This window comes from Oreochromis aureus, linkage group 17 (genome assembly GCF_013358895.1).
Source record: "Oreochromis aureus strain Israel breed Guangdong linkage group 17, ZZ_aureus, whole genome shotgun sequence".
NCBI classification, from domain to species: Eukaryota; Metazoa; Chordata; class Actinopteri; order Cichliformes; family Cichlidae; genus Oreochromis; species Oreochromis aureus.
Window position 1 is genome coordinate 2,527,980 of NC_052958.1, and position 23,611 is coordinate 2,551,590.

At 41.0% G+C, this 23,611-nt stretch overlaps 1 protein-coding gene and 1 non-coding gene across 3 annotated transcripts in view; both read right to left on the reverse strand.

Moving 5' to 3' along the window:
- The window catches only part of hmcn1 (hemicentin 1), an 88,059-nt gene that overhangs the window by 45,933 nt on the left and 18,515 nt on the right, over positions 1-23,611 (reverse strand). For both annotated transcript variants that reach the window (XM_031758658.2, XM_039601307.1), the window contains exons 2-15: positions 17,871-17,941; positions 16,271-16,429; positions 16,062-16,184; positions 14,923-15,094; positions 12,955-13,061; positions 8,807-8,927; positions 8,393-8,656; positions 8,133-8,277; positions 7,687-7,808; positions 4,325-4,594; positions 1,494-1,635; positions 1,263-1,390; positions 1,033-1,146; positions 683-841 (exon numbers count right to left, since the gene is read on the reverse strand). In XM_031758658.2, coding sequence (XP_031614518.2) covers positions 683-841; positions 1,033-1,146; positions 1,263-1,390; positions 1,494-1,635; positions 4,325-4,594; positions 7,687-7,808; positions 8,133-8,277; positions 8,393-8,656; positions 8,807-8,927; positions 12,955-13,061; positions 14,923-15,094; positions 16,062-16,184; positions 16,271-16,429; positions 17,871-17,941 — 2,097 coding nt within the window. The remainder of the gene's footprint in view (positions 1-682; positions 842-1,032; positions 1,147-1,262; positions 1,391-1,493; positions 1,636-4,324; positions 4,595-7,686; positions 7,809-8,132; positions 8,278-8,392; positions 8,657-8,806; positions 8,928-12,954; positions 13,062-14,922; positions 15,095-16,061; positions 16,185-16,270; positions 16,430-17,870; positions 17,942-23,611) is intronic.
- trnas-aga lies at positions 13,758-13,839 on the reverse strand. The gene has a single exon. It is a non-coding gene; the product is annotated as a tRNA-Ser (tRNA).

The window sequence follows — 23,611 nt, forward strand, 5'->3', positions numbered from 1 at the left end:
CTACTGTGGACAGTTTGCACAATTAACCTTACAAGCATGTGAATACACCCCTGTATGACCTTCTTCACTGTAGGTGTAAACCAAACACTTTTTGTTCTTGGTCTGGCAAAGAGCGCATTCATATATAGCACATAAAGACGATGTTTCAAGGCTCCAAATAAAGTGTTGCCAGGATTCAGTCAGTGCTTCTATTGTTCTCTTTGGCATGAAGATATGTCACATTCAGGTCATCGTGTGTATAGTGTAAAACATGTGTGAAGGTACCAGTATTTTAACAACACCATCTTCAGGGAACATGTGCTTATGTCATTTATACATCTGGCCCCTGAAAAAGGTTTCACAGTTCTGGACGAGTTCACCGAGGGGATAAAGTCCCAAACAGAGACGACTACCCGCAATACCTCTGAGTTAGCTTCTGTTTAACAGCTTTGGATTTCAATTTACTTTTGCAGGGAAGGATTTGTTAGTCTTCCTGAAAAGAAAGTATGAGCTGTAGCTGTCCAATAGGACTGGATGGTAAAAACGATTCTTTCATTTTCTCTAAAGCAAATATTAAAGCTGAAAACAGAAGCAAAGACAGAAAACCTCAGTCGCACGACATTAGCAACTTGCAGCACAGGAAACAAACAGAGTAATTAGCACTGCTTTTCAGAGAATGAACTAAACTTGGTCCCGCTCGCACCTCCAACGCTCAGAGAGATCCGTCCTGATGCCGTGCCAGCAGCGTTGACAGCCAAGCAGGTGTAATCTCCAGCATCGGCATTCTGGGTCTTCTTGATGGTCAGCGTCCCCCCCGATGTGTCCACCTCCAAGAGGGACGATGGGCGGAGCTTTGCGTGGCCTACAAAACAGAGCGAGTACAGCAGTGTAATAAAAAATATGTGCTTTGGTGTGGCGTGAGCAAATAATGGAAAAATCAACATCTTTTTCTGTGCATTGAACTTATACGTAATCCAAACTGATTGTGGGAATATGTTGACAGTTTCCATCTGTCTTTATTTTCTAAACCTGTCCCGTCCTCTGAGATGCTACCTTTGTACCACCAGATCTCAGGCTGGGGGATTCCAGATGCTGAACAGGCCATCACAGTGGCTTCTCCAACACCAATAAGAATCTCGCTGAATGCCACAGACACAACAGGAGACTCTAGAAAAACAAAAAATACCATAAAGAGAATCAATGGCAATGCAGTGCACGTGATACATAAAATATATTAGTAAATGTTGTGTTTGCTTCCAGTGTCTGTGAATGTGTGTGCTCACCAATGTAAGTGAGGATGGAGGTCACTGAGTCGGTCCCAGCCTGGTTGCTGGCCAGGCAGCCATACGCTCCTCCATCCTTTTTCTCTGTATTTTTTATAACCAGAGAGCCACCGGGAGTCATCCTGTGTCTGAAAAGATCGACATTTATTCTATGCGCTGAAAAATCCGAGTTGTATAATTAATATAAAGGAGAATGATTGATTCTGTTCGTGTGAAAGGAAATCGGTTTACCTGCTGGACGCCGTAATGAACATGCCGTTGTGGGTCCACACCAGGCGAGGTGGAGGATAGCCGCTAGCCGAGCAGCTGATCTGCACATCGTTTCCTGCCATATAGGTCTGATTGTGCGGCTCTACTGACACGCTGGGCACCTCTAGAAGAAAAGACAAGTTATTAAAATGAATCGCCATCTCATTCAGTTGCACATGTTACTGGAGATCGATTGGCTGCACCATCTTCAGTGAGATACAGTCCTGGACAGATTCAAGGAAAGCAGTTTGTGCTTTGAATGAGTCCAGCTTCAGTCAGACGTTGTAACAGTGCATAAACTTTTATTGTCACCGTAGCAGAAAGAGTGACGGCTGATATGACAACCATTAATGTTTCACAGGACATCTTTCACCCTCACATTTTCTTTTTTATTGGTAACACAGGAAGGAATATTGAATCCAGTCCCAGAGAAGCTGGCTATACGGAGATTTTCCAACTGATTTACGATGTGTAACTCTTCTCTTTAAGGGTGTGTTTTCTCTACTCTATTCCCGCTGCTACAATCACGTCCAGTTTCTCCGACCTTTCCAACTTCAGGAAAATCCGTCTAAGACTCTTCCTAATGTAGAGACTTTTCTGAAACATCAAATCTGCGTCGCTGTAAGATGCCAGACAGGAATCCCGAGGAAACTTGCTCTGGCTTGTGCGCCATCTATAAATTACTTTATGAAAGGTTAGCTGAGGGAATACGCTTAAAGAAAATGAAGGCACACACACACACACACACACACACACACACACACACACACACACACACACACACACACACACACACACACAGTGTGAAAGAAAGTATGAGTCGGATGCTTCAATCACCACATTTTAAAAGATATACAGCGCATTTACCAAATGCTGTCAAGTTTTGACATATTAGAACTTTGACTTGAAAACAATTTGACTTTTCATTGTGAAAAAATCTTAAGGACTGGAAAACACACAAGATCAAAAGAAAGAGTGCCAGAACAACTACAAGGCCCCTCTTCTCTGTCTCTTCTCTCTCTACACTTTCCTCTCGTTCTCACAATGTCACCGTACCCCGACGGGGACAGCAGAGAAACTTGGGCAACCATATCGGCGTTCTTCCACCCCGACCCAGCAACAGATATAATATGTCTGGGAGAGGCTTGTCTCCAGCAGTCCCTTGATCCTCTCCCACCTGCCTTCGCTCCCTCTCACATGTTTTTATCCTGAGTCTCCTCTTTACACTTCTTCCTCTGACCCCTCTGTCAGACTACATCTACTATGACTACATCTGTGGCTGTCTAATTTTGAAAAGGCCATGTATGCTAATGACTCACTGGCAGTATACAAACTGTAGACATCCAACACTTGGCAAAGAGTAGTATTGTAAGTCACAACTCATAAAACTGGACACACACACACCTCGCCCACATATTTCTTTATCTCTGTCCTTCAACCACAAAGTGACGACTGCTACACAGCTGTGGCAAGAAGTCACTAAAAGCCCTATTTTTAGCTGGAAACTTCGCCTGACAAAAACCATTTAACTAAAACAACAACATTCGGATGGTGTGACATGTTGCCATTTAAACAGGTAATTTGTGGAGACACAACAGAAAAAAAAGAAAGAAAAAAAGCAATTTTAAATTAAGGCAGACAGCAGAGACACACTCCCAAGTTCCACTGTGTAGCTTCTAAGTGTTGTAAGCTGTCAGCAGACTTGGCTTACTTCAAAGTGAGACTAATCACTAGGATGGGTCTATACAGGGAGTAATTAGGAAACCCCCAGGGCTTGCTAACAGCTGTTTCACAGAGAGAATAATATGCAAAAAAAAAAAGAAGGAAAAAAAATAGCAATAAACAGGTTAAAATAAATTAGTGACAAAAAACAAGCAGGTGGAGATATAAAAAAAGAGAGAGAAAAGTATCCAGTTAAAGAGTTTTTGGGTCAACTGTGCAACTCGTTACTCAGTGAGATGAGCCAAATGACAGAGTTCCTCTCAAACCTGCCTGAAGCGCCGGCTTCAAATATTCAGTCTCCGTCACTGAGGTTGAACTCAAAAAGACAACAATTTGCTCTGAGGTAAGATCACAAGAACACTTTAAATTTAGGTCTAGAAAATAAAAGCCACTTTAAGTAAATGGCTCTCCTTCTCATTTAAAAAGAGAAGAATGCAATTTGCCTTCTTTTAAAACCACTGAAACCCAAGAAGTAAAGCATGCAGAGAGATTTAGGCTAACAACGTGCAGCATATGGATTTTGAATTTTCTTCTTCTGGGACTCGTGGTTGTATAGCCAAGCAAACACAGGATGTTCATTTGGACAGATTGAATTAAGGAAAAAAAATAAAGAAAAATTCTTCACTCATTCATACTTCCTCAATTCCTTCCTAAAATGTTTCTGGCTGAGATCATGTGCTAATAAGTGGATTTTAGCAGCTGTACCGCATCACTGTTTCCTGCCCAGGTGCTGGCAGACGCTCTGTGGAGCTGGCCAGATAGATAGCAGCACTCTTTCATCCATGCAACAGTGTTCCCGACTCATGTCGGTGAAGTGTTAGGAACGTTACTATAAGAGCTGTCCGGAGATGGAAAACTCTACTTCAGTGTTGCCTGAGAGTCAAGCATAAATAATTTTCACACATCTCATAAAGCGAAAGAGTGAAATATGGGGAGCAGAGGAGGGAAGGGAGGCAGGGGCACTTAAGAGACTGTCATATATTTTAGGAAAGTGGATGTGTTTGCTAAGAGAATTGCAGGTACAAAGCCACACAGACCATCAGCAGATTAAAACCTAAGAACACATAAAGACATAAACACACGCTCCTCACCTTGTACAGTGAGGTAGATCCGCTCTGCAGTCACCCCTCCCTCATTTACAGCGTGACATTCGTACCAGCCAGAATGATCTGGGGTTACGGCGGACACCTGCAGTGAAAGGTTGGCGAGGATGTTCACGCGTGGGTCCAGACGGGCATCTTGGCCTCCTCTCAGCCAGGTGAGGTTGAAGCTGACGGTGCTAACGGCGTGGCAAGTGAGGACAGCCCGGGAGCCCGGGGAGGCAGTTACGTTACCCTGGACTGTGACGGCTGGAGGGGGCTCTGTGTGAGTGTGAGAGCAGAATGAACGAAGGTTGTTGGCAGCAATCGAAAAAACGTGACATCATAGAATAAACAGCAGTTCAGAGCAAGTGGTTACTTACTTTGTGACACTTACGTAAGTAGTGACAAAAAGTATCCAATCATGGAAACCGCACTGACTTTTTTGGAGTCAAGTTTTTTAACCTAAATTTTCTGCACGTGCACAAACTATGAGTTACTGGTCGACTGGTCAGAAGCTGTGAAACGACTTTGAGGCGTCACACAAATATTTGCAAACTTTAAAATTACAGATCAGACAGATAGACCAAAACTACAGAAATTTATATATTTCTAACCCTCAAATATTACAGGATGTATACGTGTATTGTTCTTAGCCTCTGGAAATATATTCCTTGATGTCCTCACACGCCTGAGCAATAATTTATTGTTTGCCTGTTTACAACATTTGCTCACTCTGTTCTTCTTCTGAAATAATGTGCAAAGGTTTTTTGTTCTCTTTTGAAGCACTCGCACATCAAATGATGTCCAACATTTGTCAGATCTTATATCCACCAAACTTGCTTGTTGTCCGTCTTTTCTCGCGTGATCATGTCAAAAAAAAATAATCTTGTGAGCCTTGCCGTGTCATCAATCATTTTCTCAGAGTGGAACCATAGCTAAGTAGAGAAAAGGGTATTAAAAGGAAAAGTAGAAAAGAAATGGAAGATGTGGCGGTGGAAGCTTTGGCTCTGATAAAGGGAGGATGCTGGGGATTTCAGAATAGCTCTCTGGGATTAGGATGACATAAGCTTGGCAGCAGGGGCGGTATTATGTGTTTGCATGTGTATAAAAAACAGGGCCCTGTCATCCTGTTCAGAGTATAGCTGGCTCACTAACAAAGGTTGGACTTGTGGCTGAGAGGGGATTCATTTCATGAAATTTTAGGGACATCATAAAAGGCAACAGTTAGCCACACTGAGCTACCTCCGCAACTTTGAACTGTAAACACAGCAGGTCGGTCAGCGCAATGAGTTACGCTCATATATTACACAGGACCCTGTCTGGCTTCTTCTTTTACTCTTCTGTTTTACAAAGCGCCTTTCAACCTTCTCCACCCAGCTTGGCAATAATCATGCCGATGAAGCTCTGTGAATTCCACAGAGCCGAAAGTTTCTTGGAAAGAAAAAACTGGACAAAAAAGATGGAATGAATTCAGACTCATGCGTGTTGTTTCTGGTCTCTTACGACGGGACAGGTTGTGTCTGAAAAATAAAAACTCTGCAGAGAATTTTGGAAACATAATTTTTATTTTACCCAGTGGTGAGACTAAACATATAAATCACTATATGATCCCTTCTGGTTCTGTCCTTGCTCAGGGCTTAGAGTGATAAAATTATCATCCAAAAAATGATTTACGTGATCTTTTTTCTCGTTGTGGAGAACAGTCGGTATCTGTGGTTAAGCTCAGCTGCTTTATCAAAACTGTGCATCCAAGTCAGTGACTATCAACCAAACCATCAGTGGGATGTTTTTTTCCTTGAACATCCTGCAGCTTAATTGCAGCTTTATGTTTTCTCATCTTACACTGTAGCCACAGCCGATGACTCACAAAAACCATACCATAGGCTCCATTACAAAACTGCACCGAGGCATGGATTACAGCATCATGTTTTACGCTCCATTAAGTTACATTAATTTTGCCATCGTGCAGTGTCTCTGCATGGGGATCGACTGCAGGAGAAACTATAAACTTTAGCCGACGTTGACTGCGACATAGATTCCAGCCATACCTCCATAGTTTGTGTGTGTGTGTGTGTGTGTGTGTGTGTGTGTGTGTGTGTGTGTGTGTGTGTGTGTATTCATATCTTTGTAGGGACCAAAATCCCAGTCCCAATAAGTTTGAAGGCATTTTTGTGACTCAAAACGTGGTTTTAGTGTCAGGGTTACAATTATGTTATGGTTAGGAGTAGGGTTATGGTTTGGGTTAGGCATTCATTTTTCATGGTTAGGGTTAGGGCATGGGGCTAGGGCAGGGGTGGGCAATCTCAGTCCACGAGGGCCGGTGTCCCTGCAGGTTTTAGATGTGTCCTCGAACCAACACAGCTGATTTAAATGGCTAAATTAGCTCCTCAACATGTCCTGAAGTTCTCCAGAGGCCTGGTAACGAACTAATCATGTGATTCAGGTGTGTTGACCCAAGGTGAGATCTAAAACCTGCAGGACACCGGCCCTCATGGACTGAGATTGCCCACCCCTGGGCTAGAGAAAGCATTATGTCAGTTAGATGTCCCCACAAGATATGAATACCCAACATGTGTGTGTGTGTGTAAACCTGCTAAGCATGACATATACCTACTGCTCCATTTCACTCAGTAATTTTAGCCTTTATTTATCTTTTATCTTTTAAGTGTTGTTTTCTAAACATTGTACGGGACATTAAATGCAATCATTCTTTGAATTGCTCATTGCCCTGCCAGCAGATCGATCAGACTTCATTTACATCTGTTGACAGTCTAATGCTCCCCAGCCTGTAAGCATTCCTGGCCAACAGCCGTGGCTCATTTAATGTAGTGATGGAGGATAGCTCACTGTTAATTACAATAACAATAACACAGCAACACAAATTCTGAGAATTACTTTAACTTAGTTTATCATTTTGTTGTATTGTGATGCCTCTCCCACACTGCTAGAGGTAGTTTATACTTGCATTAGACAACAACTAGCTTACAGGCAATAAAAGCTGGCCCGGATTAACCATCTCTCGCTTCCACCTTGGTTCAACTCTCTTTTGTGTTTGTGTTGTGAATTCTCTTTTATTTAAACAAAAATCTTGTAGGTTCTCATTATTTGTCACACATCTAAAGCAAATTTGTGAAAAGTGGAGGCTTGTCCGTGATTTGTGCCTGAGATCTCTGACGGTGAGCCCAAAAGATCCCGGACGAGCCCCCATTTATGTTACTTACATAATTTGTAATCCATAACATAAAGTAGAGACTCAGATCATAGTTTTTAAAAACACAAGTCTTATTTAAACAACTAGAAAAGGTTAAATGTTTTGGAACTGGTGTTTCATGATTTTTGTGCAATAAACTTTCAGTGACAGTTTTGTTTACCTGATACATCCAGAAAGGTCAGAGCTCGTCCTGTTCCAGCACTGCTGATGGCAATGCACTCGAAGTAACCCTCGTCCTTTAGAGTTACCTCGGCTATTTCCCATGATGCACTGTCAGACTCACTAGAATGAAAGAGTCACAGGAATTTTGTGAAAAAGTGTTAACGACCAGCACATTTACTTTGTTTTTTGCTTTTTAAGAATCCTTTTGGTACTCTACCAACTCATCTCTGTAAAATTTAACTGAATTTAATGTTGAGATGGAAACAAAATACAATAGTTTTACATCCTCCAGCATGTCCATTATAATACATCTGTTGAGGACGTTATACCTTTTCTTACAAAGTCTGGAAATGTAGTAACAATTAAACATTAACAATAACCACTGAACTTTGAACTTTTAATGAAATACATATGGATTGTGATATTTTGACAGCTGCTGCTCACCTGAAAAGTTGGTCTACCCCAAGTCGTCCTCCATCCCTGCTGAAGCGCAGTGTGAAAGGGATGAAACTCTCTACCTGGCATTTGATTGTCCCTCTCTGGAGGTAGTAACCATGAGTTTTGGCTGGCATCAGGACCTTAGGAGCATCTAACGGGAAGATAAAGAAGCAAATGAAGTCACTGATTCAGGAAAATAATCAAGCAAATTAGTAGGGAATCTTTTATATATCCATTTAAATATGGTAATAATATGCATCACTGACCAGGTACAATATTGGAGAAGGAAACACTCGAGACTCTCTGGAACAGGAAACCGTCGCGGTCATATCCTGTCACTCGCAGGAAGAAGGCCTCGTTGGGTGGTATGAACTCTGTGATGTTCCAGAGGTTGTATGGTTGGCGGTCCGGGTAGTACCGGATTGGCAAAGTTTTGATCACTGTGCCAGAGATAGACAGGAGCTCCAGCCTGTCAGGTCGAGCAGGAGGAGAGAGTCCAGTGGTGTTCAGAAGGATATGGGTGGGAATACCTGGAAAATCAATATGTGTTGTGTCCTTATGTGGAATATTCTGACGTCTCAAAAGATGGAAGCAAAAAAAATAAAAAAAATCAGCAAGTACAAAGAAACAAACATAGCATCTTGTTGTTTCCAAAGTTTTTAAAAGTTGACTTTACCAACCTTGAACCGGCCTACTGGACGTCTTTTTAAAGTCCATGGTGGCTTTCCTGGAAAACCCAGCTCGGAAGTCAATGGTACTGAGACCTGAGATACGGACTGAGTGCCTTCCTTCACTTGCGGTCTGTATTAAAAAGGTAGAAGTGTTTTAGGTCCATATTTTACCAAATACTGTCTTTGAGGTATCAAGTATTCTTGGATAAACCTTTATTCTTAAATTTCAGATGTTTGATCCAAGCTGATGCTTAATGGCGATATGATTTATAGCAGCGGTCCCCAACCCCCAGGCCACGGATCGGTACTGGTCCGTGAGTCGTTTGGTACCGGCCCAGAGAGTTGAAGCTTGGATGTGAAATTTACGGTTTTCAGGGATTTTATCATTTTTTATTGTTATTTTTCTGTCGTTTTTATCTTTAACTCGGTTTCCCTGGGTCTTTTCCCGTGTTACATATAAATCTTTCTTTTTTTGGTACCGGTACTGTTTTTATTTTGTTGTATTTATCCGCGACACCTTAAAAGCCGGTCCGTGAAATGTTATCGGACATAAACCGGTCCGTGGCACAAAAAAGGTTGGGGAGCGCTGATTTATAGGATTCACCAAAAGGCTACTTTAGTTAACTAAAATGAAACTAAAACATTTTAGGCTTTTGAAAAATATTGAAACGACTAAAACTAATGATTGAATTTGGAAAACCCGATCAGCTGATCAGAACTCATGAAACTATAATAGCTCAGATTCAGAAAACAAATGAAGAGGGCGTGGGTCATCAAAGGCGGCGCTGAGTGGTCTAAATGACAGACACAGCTTTGGGAAGAGTCTTTTGTATGCCAACAATCCCCCACATGTACAGACATGCCACTTTGACAAAGTCACTGCTAACAGCCTAATATCTTACATCTCAATCGGGAGATGACCTATTTGGTCTAAGAATCACTTTAAACACAACGACTATAATAAGAGAGCGGGTAATTGCTCATGTGGTCCTCATCATGTGGAGGTGATTTGAAGCTTTGAAAAATAGAGACAGAGTAATTACAATGAAGTATATGTTGGTGAGAGGTGGAAACCCCTCACCTAAAGGTAAAACACGTCGGTGGTGTCACAGACACTGAGTCACAATGCAAAACGAGGCACGCAAACCTAAGCTGTCATTTGCAATTGCCTGAAATGAACGAGAGTTTGTGAATTTGCTGCATTTATTAATGACTACGTTCTATCTGATGTACAGTAAAGAGAAAACTACCAAATAGGATAGTGCAGAGCCTGCAGGCAAAGATGAGCACAATTATTAAACTATGGGTGAAATTGCTCAGATAATGAGGGGATTTGGTTCAGCCTCAAAGGCTAATGCCTGCATTAAACCCACCCTACTGGCTGCCACAGCATTACACTCGGTCTTTAGTTGGTTGTAACTGAGGGGATAATTAGGAGAGAGGTTCTTCAAAGGTCACTCCTTTAGAAAAGGCAAAGAACAGTACCTGCAATTAAAACCACTCCCGTTTCCCAATTTCACGCCCACCCATACAGACTGACCTGTCCAGGCCTGAATACACCAGCTCTTAGCTGAATCAGATCTGTGCTGAGAATGTGACTTACATTTATTTGCTTTCTGGAAAATAACTGATTGGATTCCTACGCAGAGCTGTAATGGGGTTTTTTTATTGGTTACGAATTTAATTCATTAAAAAACTAAAGCAAAAGTGCAGAGACTGAAGAAGTCGTTGGGTGAGTGACATTAAAAACAACGTTCACATGAACAGAATCAACTTTCCGGGATTTCCTTACCTTAAGTGTGCATCTATACAAACAACAGTATAATTTGAGCAAATACCTTTGTTACATCCTATAATTTGTTAGTAGCTGCATCTGGTTATAATTTCAGTTTATTTTCTTTGTGCGAGTCCTGTGATATACTGCAAGCAAATGAGTCAGAATGACTTTAATGAAACACCAATTTAGGAAAAAAGTGCCTGGGGAAGTTTTAAGCTATTTGCACGCTTTTCAAATTAAAACTTTATCATTCCTATCATGGAATACACAATTCTGTAAACACACTCTTCAAAGTAAGCATATGGAAAGTCTGCACTGTAATTCATATCCCTAGATCCCTTTTTTGTGCAGTAGATATGTGTTTCTGACCGACAGCTGTACCACAGAGCTCAAATGCTGGAGCTCCTTACTGCTGGTAAAATATATAAATTCTTATAACAGAGGCGTGATGGCTTTAGATATATCTCTAGATATATATAAATTAAAGCATTTTAGCTTAGGGTTAGCCACTTGTGAATGACAGAGACCTCACAGTTTGATTACCTTATGTGCGTACAGAGGACGCGAAGTTTGCTTTTAGTGCAAACTGAAAAGTCACATTGATTTTTTTATAGTATGTGTACATGAACTACCCTTATAGTGAAATAAATTAAACTAAAGTGAGATTAATGTAGCAAGAATTATGTGAAAAAGCAGGTGCTGATAATTGGGTGAACCTGGGTTCAACACATCACTACTTTATCCAATTAAAGTCAGATTAAAATGGATCAAATTCCTTTTCACACAAAAATCTGTGGTCTGGGCGTTACACTGGGATGTCATGGGCCATTAGTGTTACAGAAACCCAGCATGGTAGAATAGTTAAATCCCCCTCAAGTATTTATTCACATTTCTTTGGGTGCCCTGGGAAATACAGCTACAGATGACAAGGAGATATTTAAGTCTAAAAGCCTGTTAGAGTGATGTGGGGAACTGAGTCTGGAAAAGCCACTTTCCGAAAGGAAAAACAAGATGTTTTGGGAGTTTAAGCTGAGCAGCGGATCCCTGAGTCTCTGAGGGAGAGAATTAGAGGACTAAATGTGTTGGGGAGGGGAGATGCACAAGGACGGAAAGAGAAAGGAATATTCAGTAAGTGACAGAAAGGAAGGGGGCAGCAGCAGAGGCGACTGGATGACATGATTAAGACAGAAAGTTGCTGTGTCTCTCTTTTTTTTTGGTGTCTGTTTATATCCATCAGCACTTCTATAAACACTCTCTATGGAACAGATCACATTGGATGACTTAAGTCAGCACAGAACTTAAAGCCTCCTGAGAGCTTTTTAAGCAGATATAAAACAGAACACTACAGACGATTCACCTTAGCGCATATTTCAATCTCAGAGTTTCACTTACCAGTACCCCCAGTAGAGAAAAACAAATATAAACAACATATTAAAACCTGGAAAGGTCCACGAGAGGTAATTCTGTGTATCAGGGAGTGTTTCTCTGTCACACAGGAGGAATAAGGAAACAATTTGAAAAGAGACAGACCCCAGCAGTGGCTTAACCTGTGGGTTAGCAGCAGATACAGCTGGAAAGTGCTTGTTTTAATTTCTATTTTGCCTGAAAAAACAAATGAAAGAATTACAAAATACAAGCATTGTATATACTGCGGAATATCATGTAATATAAAAGCCAGAGAGAGAGTAATATCGCACCAACGTGTAGAATAACCTACAGCAATACACTAATATTTCACCCATTAATGCTCTCTTATCGCTCATATGAGAATGCACCTCCCAGAGTTTGATGCACACTTTTTTATTAGAGGAAGAGCTGTGTCGACATTTTATCCCCACACACAACAAAAAATCTAACTGTATGCAGAGATGAGTGCACCACCAGGGGCCTCAGAGGCAACACCGAGACAACGCCGACAAATCGCTCAGGTTAAAAAAATCCAAAACATCTGGCTTTGACAGTAGCAGTGAAAACGTGTGACAGCTGGGTGCCAAGATTTGACAGGAGCGGAGCTTTGAATGTTAAACATACTTTGTCTCGATCCCCCAGTGTTACTTTAAAATCCATCTCAGGGCTCACGTGTGTTTTTCTGATCATGCTTTGATTCACTGGGAATCTGAGATGCCTTCACCAGACAGCGTGCATGTTAAATTGATTACATATCATTGTATCTCAACATGCTGATATATTACTGCAGTAATTCAAGTTTTGAACCTTCTTCAAGGCCACGGCTCCCTCCCGGGGTGTACGTTGTTACCTCGTTTCAAGGCTACACCACTCAACTATTTGCAGTAAGCGGTCTTAAAAGCAGTCCAGCGATGGTAGTTGTTAGTAGGCTGTTATTTTACACACATTTTCTGCTAAAGAATGAATTGTTTACCTTGATAGACCACATCCCAGGCTGTGGATCCTTGATGTTGACAACTTTGGCAGAGTTGGGAATGTGCAAAAGCTCAGTGAGGCCATCACTCTTCCCCACAAGCTTCCCTGGAGGAACATAGACATGGACCGTGAGATAATTATTTACCTTTTCTACGGCTTTGAATTATACAGCCTAATTCTTAACTCTTGCTGCTGGATGGATGTATGTTATAAATCATCCAAGATGTCTTTGATACATTAGCCAAGATACTGTAATTAAAACATGTATGCATCCCAGATGTTGCTGCAGTCTTTACTATGGCAGACAGAAAAGAAGACGCTTCGAAAACTGTAGTTAAGTTACTATATTATATGTTCCTATATCTTAGTATCGTCTAGTTGCTGTTTTCGATAATTAATCCTTTTTTTAAATTGTTGTTTTCAATTTAGGATTTCTGTTTTGATTCATTTATTACTCTAGCATCATGTGACTGGTTTCTATATTTACTCTGTTCTAGCTTTTAGTCCTGGTTTATTACTACCAGTAGGTGTAGTTGTAGTCTTCCCAGATCTCAGTGGGATCTGAAACCGTTACGTCCAGATGAACAAAATCAGCTTTTTGAAATTCCCTTACCTGGATGACTGAACATGCATTAAGACGTAATTCTTCCCACCTTTTACGTTTTGGTCCCTCAGTTAGTGTTGATATTTGCAGTATTCTCTTTTGATTACGTTATTATCCCTTCTCAGAAAATCAGCCACTACAGCCTGTGAGGGTTAGTTTGCTCTTTAACTGTCTGACGGCTGAGAAAAGTATTACGCCGTTGTCGGCAGGATTCGAACCTGCGCGGGGAGACCCCAATGGATTTCTAGTCCATCGCCTTAACCACTCGGCCACGACAACTCGTGTGAAATCTGAGCTGATGCTCGTCTGTTCTGCTGACTCTGTTATCTGCACCGTGTGTGCATGCCACACCGACACCTGTCACTTCACTGTGGCTTCTCTCTGGCTTCTGACAAAGCTAGAAAACAGCGTGTGTATTTTACACACTGCACATAGAGAAATCACCTCTAAGTTCCAGAGAAACTAAAAAAAACAAAGATCTGTCATGGTTTCATTTCAGACTGTGGTTTTGGGTCTTGTCAAAATTGACACAATTATGAACATGGATAGGGATAACTGATAAGAATTTAGTGACTCCGAGTTTCTTATCGATATCACAACCATCCCTAACCGGCAGTAAACAAATTACATTCAGGCAACTTAATAGCATGCTGTGGGTCAAATGTTTTGCTGTGATCACGGTTGGAGTCGTTAATTTTGATCCACCATGCAATAACATCTGGAAAACTTCTGATTGCCTTCATTTTTCTGTATGACAGTGACCCCAAACACACTACCAAAGCAGTTACAGCATCCCTGGATAGAGAGAAAAAACCACACACACTATGGAAAACTAACAGTCATGGACGGGTCTCCCCAGAACCCAGATCTCAACATACTGGAGCACTGTGGGATCAGACAGGCAAAGGAAGAAAGGCAGTCAACATCCAAAGAACTCTGAATGTGCTTTAAGAAGCCTGAACTATTCCTGAAGACTACTTAAAGAAACAAGAGCGCTTGCCTATGAGAGTTCAGCCTGTGTTGAAGAACAAGTGGCCATAGAAAATATTTGTTTTCGAGTTCATCAGAATTGTATAAACTCTAGTTTTGCTTTCTATATTGTATTTCCATATATGGCTGCACATGTTACAATAGCTCTGCACTTATTTCCCTTGCTCTTATATAAGAAATGAGCAATGACTCAGTACTTTTGCACAATATTGAATGCTGCACAAATTTAGCTATTATTCATTATTCATAATTTCAAATTAATGAATACATAATTTATACAGATTTTAGTGAATTCTATAAACAATACAAAAAATACATCAAAAATGAAGCTTTTTAGGAAACATGTTGACATGTGGTTAACATTTATCATACCCTGGGGGTTCTTGATCTCAATGTCAGGTGCCGGGCCACTGAGTGCCACAGTGACTTCCTTGAGACTGGGGTCAAAGGGCATCTGCCACGTGTTGCTGATTCCAGTGAAATGATCAGTGGACAACAGGTGGACCTTTGAGGACTGCACTGCCTCCTCCACCCATTTAAGAACCTACAGCGATGGAAAGGAAATGTGAAGAATGCATAAGTTACACATATATGGTGTATAGTTTTGGGACCCTGACTCTGTATTCAAACACCTGACAAACTATAATGTTAAATGAAGTTCATGCACTTATATAAATGGAGACTTAAGTGATATAGAAAACTAACACACAAAGTGCATACAAGGTCAGCTTCATTATCTGATTGAAATGTAGTCTTGTTGCCTCATTTTTGCCTCTCCAGTGAGCATGTTGTCATTTCTTTTTGCACCACAGCAGGTGAAACTGATTTACAATGGTTTATGTTTCCTAACTGGGCGGATTGAGATGCCTGAAGTTTAACTGACACCTGGTGAAATATGTATATATTTCACCAGGTGTCATCGTTGTAAATAAACCACCTTTTGACTTTTACCCAGCGTGAGTCCTGTGACTGAGTCCTGCCCTCGAAACTGTGACAGCTAGTTACAAAACCACTTTACTCGTTCATTCCTCTGCACACTTCCAGACCAGAATGCATTTTATGTTGGAAAAAAATCTGAAGCATTTCTGAATTTTAATATGAAACTGCTTAAAATCTATACGTCTCAGTTCCCTAGCAGGGGTTCTTATCTTACAGTAGTAAAACACCAATACCATTTAAACCTCAGGCTTCGAGTCGTTTCTCGGTCCAAGAATGATGATTTACATTTCTTGGAAAAGTTAAAAAGAGCTACGGTACACATCAATCAACTAAATGTTTCCTGCACACTTGATCTGGAGACCAGACTCGAGCGTGGGCACAGTGAAATACACGAGGAGGCTGTAAAACCTTCTGCTGCCATTTTATTTACAGTACACAGCTTAGGAGCAAAACCTGTAATGAGTTTAAATGATTCGATCACTGCGACCAAATTACCTCTTGAAACCACAAATGGTTTGAAACCTGAACGCTTGTATGTGCTAAAAAGCTAAAAGAAGAAGGTTTTCTCTCACCTCATTGACCTGTCTCTTATCTAGATGGAAGACCTGCCCAGAGCTTGTAGAGGCAATCTCCTCGTATACCTTGTAACCAATGTGAGTCCTGTCGTCACAGTCTCCGGTCAGCACAAACACCACCTACAGACAAGATAAGAAAAACGTGGTCACTTTGAATCTGAGCTCGTTGATATTACTGAGTGTAGAAAGAAAAAGAAAATCCAAACCTGTGACTGTTTCTGCTGAATGAGCTGCAGGACCTCATGGGTGAGCTTATAATCTTTAGAGCGCGCGTCAGTGAAGACATAGATATACGATCCGGGCAAGGAGATCTCCAAGGCAATCTTAATGGCACCAATGCTCATCTCCGGACAGTCTCCTCCTCCCTGAGAGAAAAAAGGCAGTCATCAAAAACTAGTTTATCAGTTTAGGTATCTTAAGTGTGAGTGAGTGAACCACCAACAGAGCTTTAAATGAGTTTAAATGAGATTTTATGGCAAAACGTTAGGTTGACTTGGACTCTATATGCAGTGAAACTGGGCACTAGCCACATTGTGTGTAATATATGTCTTGAAAAAAATCCAAAGCACTGATAAAATCTAGTAAATTTAGCTCTACAATGTAGAATATAGTGAAAGGCACATCAAATAGAAAATATGCAGGAGAATGTATGATTCCTCATTCTTTCCTTTCCACTCTTCTCTCTGGCTTGTCGGTGGGGTCAAAGAAAATATTCTCTGCTGCATTCCAGCAGACACATTACTGCCTGTCTGTCTGTGTGTCCGCAGGGTTCAGTACCAAGCTAGGATGGATAACCCCCAGGAGTAACATCTGGAACAGAGTGACCCACAGTGGGGGGATTTGGGTGGTAGGTAAAGAGACAGGACTCCTCTTACTCGCCTGAACTCCACCATCTCCCCTCTGGACAATGTTGCACTCCCCCATTCTGACTGTCCCAAACACAAAGGCTAAGCCAACCCCCAACACACTTCGGTTCTTGAAGTGTTGCCTGACTTTTTCTCCCTTCTGAAACACAACTGCCTTTGTGACAGACATTTTTCAATTTTAAGAAAAATATCAATTCCAAAGAGTATATTTTCCACGCTCTTTGGCCAAAGCCTCTTCAGGAGTTGTGCAGGTGAAGAGGTGAGGGGAAGAAAAACAGACTCAGGAATGAAACAGCAAGAGAGAGGAAACTGGATCCCTTCCATGCTACACACAACGCACTCGCACACCAGATTAACAATAGGACATGCCAAGGATGCACAGACACTCGCCAAAGTCTTTCTTCAAAGGGCCTCTGAATGGTACTCGTCTTTGTCTGTCTCGCTTTCATCACATGTGAATGCATCTCGCTTTGCAGCTTCTCTGGTTTGCTTCAAATCATATATCAGAAACCTCTGGTACAACTTCCATTTTGTACCAAACTAATTACAGAAATATGCAGAGCTGGCAGTAATGCATTTAGCTGTCCATCCATTGTATGTTTTTGTTTATGCATTTCTTTGTATTGACAGGGGAGGTAAAAATGGGGTGAAGTTTCGGGGCTTTTGTGCATCAAAGTCAGCAAACGATCATTTAATTTAATAGGTGCATGACCCTAGTTACATGAAGGATAGGCACCTGCTTCAGATGAAAACACTAATTGAAGCTCTTTCATAATCCAATGTTGTATGAATGATAAAACTTCTTAATAAGCTCAGAAATGCTTCTACCAGCAGATCAGACATGAGCAAAGCCTGCTGCCTTTATCAAAGCCAGATGACCTGAGCATCCAGGCTTCAGCCTCGGTTTCCTTAGACTGATAGATGTGAACTCTGAACCCACCTGAACGTACAGCTCTCTCAGCTCATACTGGAACTTCTTTGGGTCTGTTGTGATTGTAACGGGTCCAATCTCTGCAAACACAAAAGAAGCTGTGTGATTAATAGGGCCACAGGCTCGAGTTTGATGATTAACTGAAAGCATTTTTATTTCATAAACTCTGCTCTGGGGCCAAATGTTAGCTTTGGCAAGAGCTTGCGGATGTCCAGATAAAAATGTCACAATTTAAACTGCAGTGAGGAAATAAGAGCTATTTAACTAACAGAGGAAGGGAAAGTGAAGAAGATACAGATCGATAATAGAAAAGGTAAATGAAGATCGAACGAACAGTGTTTCAAAACACAGATCAGATTCATACAGTGACACAGGGGGTCAAAGGTTTTACTGTGAACTGTGAATAACCAGATATTAAAGAAAAGAGGCTTGCTCATCATATTTGGACTCTATTAACAGTTGTGGTCAGACGTTTACAAACACCCATCATGGGCGTGACCATTTTAAATGATTTCTTTGAATGATGGGCTGTGAGGTCAATTTGCATATTAATGATCAAGGAACTGACCTCACAGCCCATTGTTCATTCGGTGGGCTAGGTTCAGTTATTTTGCAAATGTCCTGTTTATAAGGTTGGGGAAACCTGCAGTCAGCTGAGACTGAAGAAGTCACCTGGATGAGTGATGAAACGTTTCTCCCACTGAAAACATCCAGATGAACAGAATCAACTTTTGGGATTTACTTACCTGGATGACTGAGTGTGCATCAAGACATTTCTTTGAACTGTTCTTCTTCTAGGAGGAAATGATTGTACAGCATGCATCTTTAATGTCTTTACAAAAGAAAAATAATTTATTTTGGGTTTGCTTTAGCCCTCACAGGGTCAAGTATAAACATACACACCCACTAACATTTGGTTAAATTTGGTTAAATTTTCCCGCAGCACATTTCTCTTCGACCCAATGCTTAGGATAGCCAGCGAGAAGCTTCTGGTGTAATTCTGGATGGATATTTGACCAGAAATATTTGTTTATTTAAATTGATTAATTTCCTGGCTTTTAAACATGGTTGACAAATTTTCAATAGTGCTGAGGTCGGGGCTTGAGAAGGGCATCCCAGACGCTTAATGTTAACCTGCATTATCAATTCCAAAAGCAGTTCTGATGTGTGTTGGGGATCATCGTCCTGCTGCAACATAAAACTGTGTCCTATTTTCAGCCATCTGACAGTCCAAGAACATGATGCTGCCACCACCATGCTTGGCAGGTGGCAAAATGTTCTTAGGTTTGAAGTCCTCTAAACATACGCCTTGTCATTGTGTCCAAACAGCTCAGATAGTCTTCTCTGACCATAAAGCAAGCTTTCAAACTTGAAAGTGGAAGAGGGGCTTCTTTCTGAGGATGTAAAAATCACTGTGGACAACGACACTGGCGTTCCAGCAGTTTCTAGTTCATGGCAAGCTTGAGCCTTCTCTTGAACATCTCCACATGTTTTTGCTTGACAGAGTTTTACATTCCCAAAGTGTTATGTCTCCAGCTGGAGTTGAACCAAGAACCTTCTGCTTGTTGAGTGGAGTTGTTCAACACTAGCCTACATTTAGCCACAACGAGCAAAAGTGTTTTCAAGGAAAGGGTGCCCAGAAATGGTTCTTCCTGGGAGCTATACAAATGAAGAATAAGAGCCAGATACGCACAAGGAGACACATCTGAAGGGAAGTGTGCTCGACTTGAGATCAGATAAGAGTTTTTTTCTTTCAATGGACAAAATCGCAGAAACTTGGCAAAACTGTATAAAGTATACACGTCCTGTAAACTGTCATTTACAGAGGAGTTTATGATCAACTCAATGACTGCAAGCTGCTCGGTGCTGTGGTAATAGAACAAGCCCTAATCATCACTCTCCATTGTGATGCTTGACAGTTGGCATGAGGTGTTTGTGCTGATATGCTGTGTCTGATTTTCATCAAATGTGGTGCTGTGGATTATGGCCAAACATCTCCACTTTGGTCTCATCTGTCCAAAGGACATCGTTCCAGGAGTCTTGTGGTTTGTTTTTGCAAACATAAGCTTTTCTTTGTTCAGTGTTGCTTTCTCTTGGCAAATCTTCCAGATGTGTGCCATGCTTGCTCAGTATTTTTCTAATTGTACTTTCATGAACATTAACATTTAAAATGCTAACTGAGGCCTGTAGAGTCTGAGATGTAGCTCCTTGGGTTTTTGCATTGCATGGCCTGACATTAGGTAGAATTTGCTGGGACGTCCACTTTTGGAAAGACCGTGGCACCGTGTTAACTCACACCAAAACATGCTTTTACAGAGTCGGTCACAATTGCTGATGATTGGTTCATAAAATGTACTATACCTGGCTGCTATTTACCCTCTGAATTCTTCTGGAAGCAGTTTTTACCAGTTTTTTTGTGTCATTGTTCACACAAGATTTGTCTGTTAAATGACATAAGAGGCCTGTATCATAAAAGCTGGAGCTTTGCCACATAGTGACAACATGACCTGCTATTTGTCTTTATCTCAGATTACTTTGTTGTATCCATTAATAAGCTGCTAAGCCTCTTCTTGATCTTCTCAAGTCAAATTGTGTGACTTCAGCCATTGCAACTGTGCTGTGGAAAGAGACTGATGACAGACACGCACACACACACACACACACACACACACACACACACACACACACACACACACACACACACGCGTACTGTGTTTTCATATCTTTATCGGGACATCTCATTGACATAATGCTTTCCCTAGCCCCTTGCACTAACCCTAACCATCAAAATGAATGCCTGACCTTTAACCTAAACCTAACCATAACCTAATTGCAACTCTGTCACTAAAACCACATTTTGAATCTCAAAAATGCCTTCAAACTCATGGGGACCAGGATTTTGTCCCCATAAGGACAAAAAAAGTAAATGTCCAATGTTTGGGCCCCACAAAGATATGTAAACACAGTCACTCTCACACACACACACACACACACACGCAAGCAGACTGGAAAACAAGGGTCCCCTTGTTGAAGAGAGGACAATTACAAAAGACTTTTGAAAAAAGATACAGTTTGAACTGTTTTGCAACAGTCCTCAACTCTGCTGAATGGGACTTGTAGCAGTTTAGCAGAGTCACACTCCCTGCTCAGTTCGTCTACTCTCCCAGATGAGTTCAAATTTAAATATTCATATTTTGCCTGAGATGAAGATCCATTATCTACTCTGTATTTACAGCTGCCATCACCTTGCACTCCTTGTCGAAACACAACCCACAGGCACTTTCAATTTCAATAACAATATTCACAAAGAAGCAAGAAGTAATTTTTCCAAAAGACTCAGATTTTGGCATCACTGTAACTCCTGAAGGTGGAGTGAAGGAACATTTGCGGTGATCAGAGACGCTTTTTAAAACTAACATGGAAATGTGTCTGGCTGCTCTGAACGGAACATGGATCTCCAGCCAAACTTTTCATAGAAGGAAAAGTTGACATCTCTTTCCTTATGGGAGAAGTTCCCGTAGCTGTTGTAAGTATTCCTTAGTATTGAATATGGTGCCCTTTAGCACCGCCTCTTTGCCGTCGCTGTAGTATGGAAAACCATGATACTCATGACATCTAAGCAACATGAGACAAAAAAGATTCAACTCTTCAAACTCTTCTAGTTTAATTAGCTCTGAATTTTACATGTCAGGATGATGCTGCCACGTATGTTTGTCTTTACTTTCCTCTTTAAATATGTGTTTGTCTAAATTTGGAAGCCTGAAAGAGAATCTGTGTGCTTTTCCAATATATGTAGCCAAATGCTTTCTTTGTTGCAAATGCACACATGTTAGGGGTCAAGTGCTTTGCCCAGGGGCATCCTTAAGAGGAGTAGAGAAAAGACATATTATTAGCACCATTATTTCAAAAAGACATTTTTCTTGGGGGTCCAGGGAGTCATAGAAATAGTTTCATATGTGAAACGTCCTACTTATTTAGCATTTTATGAATTTTAAATAAAATTGGACAACAAAAGGAATCCCAGTAATCCCAGTTCTATAGCTACATGTGCAAGGGAAACATAACCTTTGGCTTCCACCGAGGAAATAGCTTCTCAGTGATGAACCCATAAAGGCTGTGGATACAGCCACCAACCGAATGAGCTCAAAGTGAAAGAAAGTCTGACAAAAAGGCAACAAAAGAGAAAAACTGACCGCCAAAAACTAAACAAAAAGGTGTTTTTTGGGGGGGTTAATGTGGTAGTTGTGCTCACTGTTGACAAAAGGGAACTCGAGATAAATAACTAAAACTTAACACTCCAGCCTTCATATGAGCATTTTGGAGCACTGACCTGTATTGCCTGCTCTAAAAAGCATCCATCTGCAAACCACATGCAAGCTCGAACACTTACAGAAGTCTTAATGGGATGGGCAACTGTCCAAAGGCAAACTCACTTTTACCTCCTCTGACATTCAGGCTTGAAGTAATTTGCAAGGAATCACAGAAGCATTTACTGTGCAGTGAGCTTATCTCGCTGTACACCATCAGCAACAAGGAATTTCAAAGCCAGCGCATGGGGAATTCTGGGGAAAGCTGCTATATGACTGAAAATTGTCATAACTGTATAATTTAGTGCTAACTGCTGATGAGTTATGTCCATTATGTCATATAATTGGTTGGTTCAAAGGTTTAAAGTTCTCTGTTTGCTCTCTGCCACAGTGAGGAGACTTTATGCAGCTTTATGCACTTTTACAGTCCACACTGGTTTTCATTTTTTCTTCTCCTGAGGTCAAAGAAGTGGATGTTAGCTCACAATCGTACTGCTTATAAAAGCTTAACAACAACGCCCTTAGAAATGCAGCTTCCTGACAATAAAAGACACAATATTAAGTGTATCTTCTGTTCAGGAATGCCATTAAAGCTTCTGTTTACTTGGTAAACAGAACCTTGGAGATTTCAAGATTTATATTAACAACTCATTAGCACTGAACCTATTGTTTCAAAATGAATTAGCGAGCCACAGTGTGCAGTACATGCAAAGTACTGTACAAAAGTCTTGAGCCGTCCATCATTTATTTATATTTTCATTCCAAGGAGCCAGATTTCTCTTCAATTTTAAAGTTGTCTTGAGCATCCGTTCTCCAGGTTTTTCTTTGGACATCGGCTGCTTTTTCACTCATTTTCACAGAAATGTTTTTGTTTGCTAAACGACTTAATTGCAGGCATAAAATAGTACCAACACAGTGATTCCCAAAAAGCTATTAGTTAAAAAACTGTCATATCTTTATCAGCAAGTAATCCAGCAAAGACCAGATGCACGGCCTGAGAGATGCATCTGGCCCTTCAGTTGATCCATCTACTGCTTCCTCAAGCAGCATCAGAATTGGCCTGAATGGAAGGGTAGCTGTCAAGAAGCCATTCTTAAGGAAGGAAAATGGGGGAAAAAAGAGAGTGAGCTTTGCCAAATTATACAAGAAGTGGACTGAAAATCAGTGGCAAGAGATCTTATGGAGTAATGAATCCAAATTAGAAATGTTTGGTTCAGTTGCTGTCAGTGAGCATCCCCACAAGCATTGGCTGATGTCGGGGATTTTGTCAAAACAGGCTGAATTATAAATGCAGAAAAGTACAGTCAAGTTTTGATCCACAATGCAATGTCATCTGGAAAGCATCTGACTGGCAACAACTTTGTTTTTCAGCATAACAATGACCCCAAACACACTTCCAGTGCAGTGCAAGCACACACAAGCACACACAGATAGAAAAACATG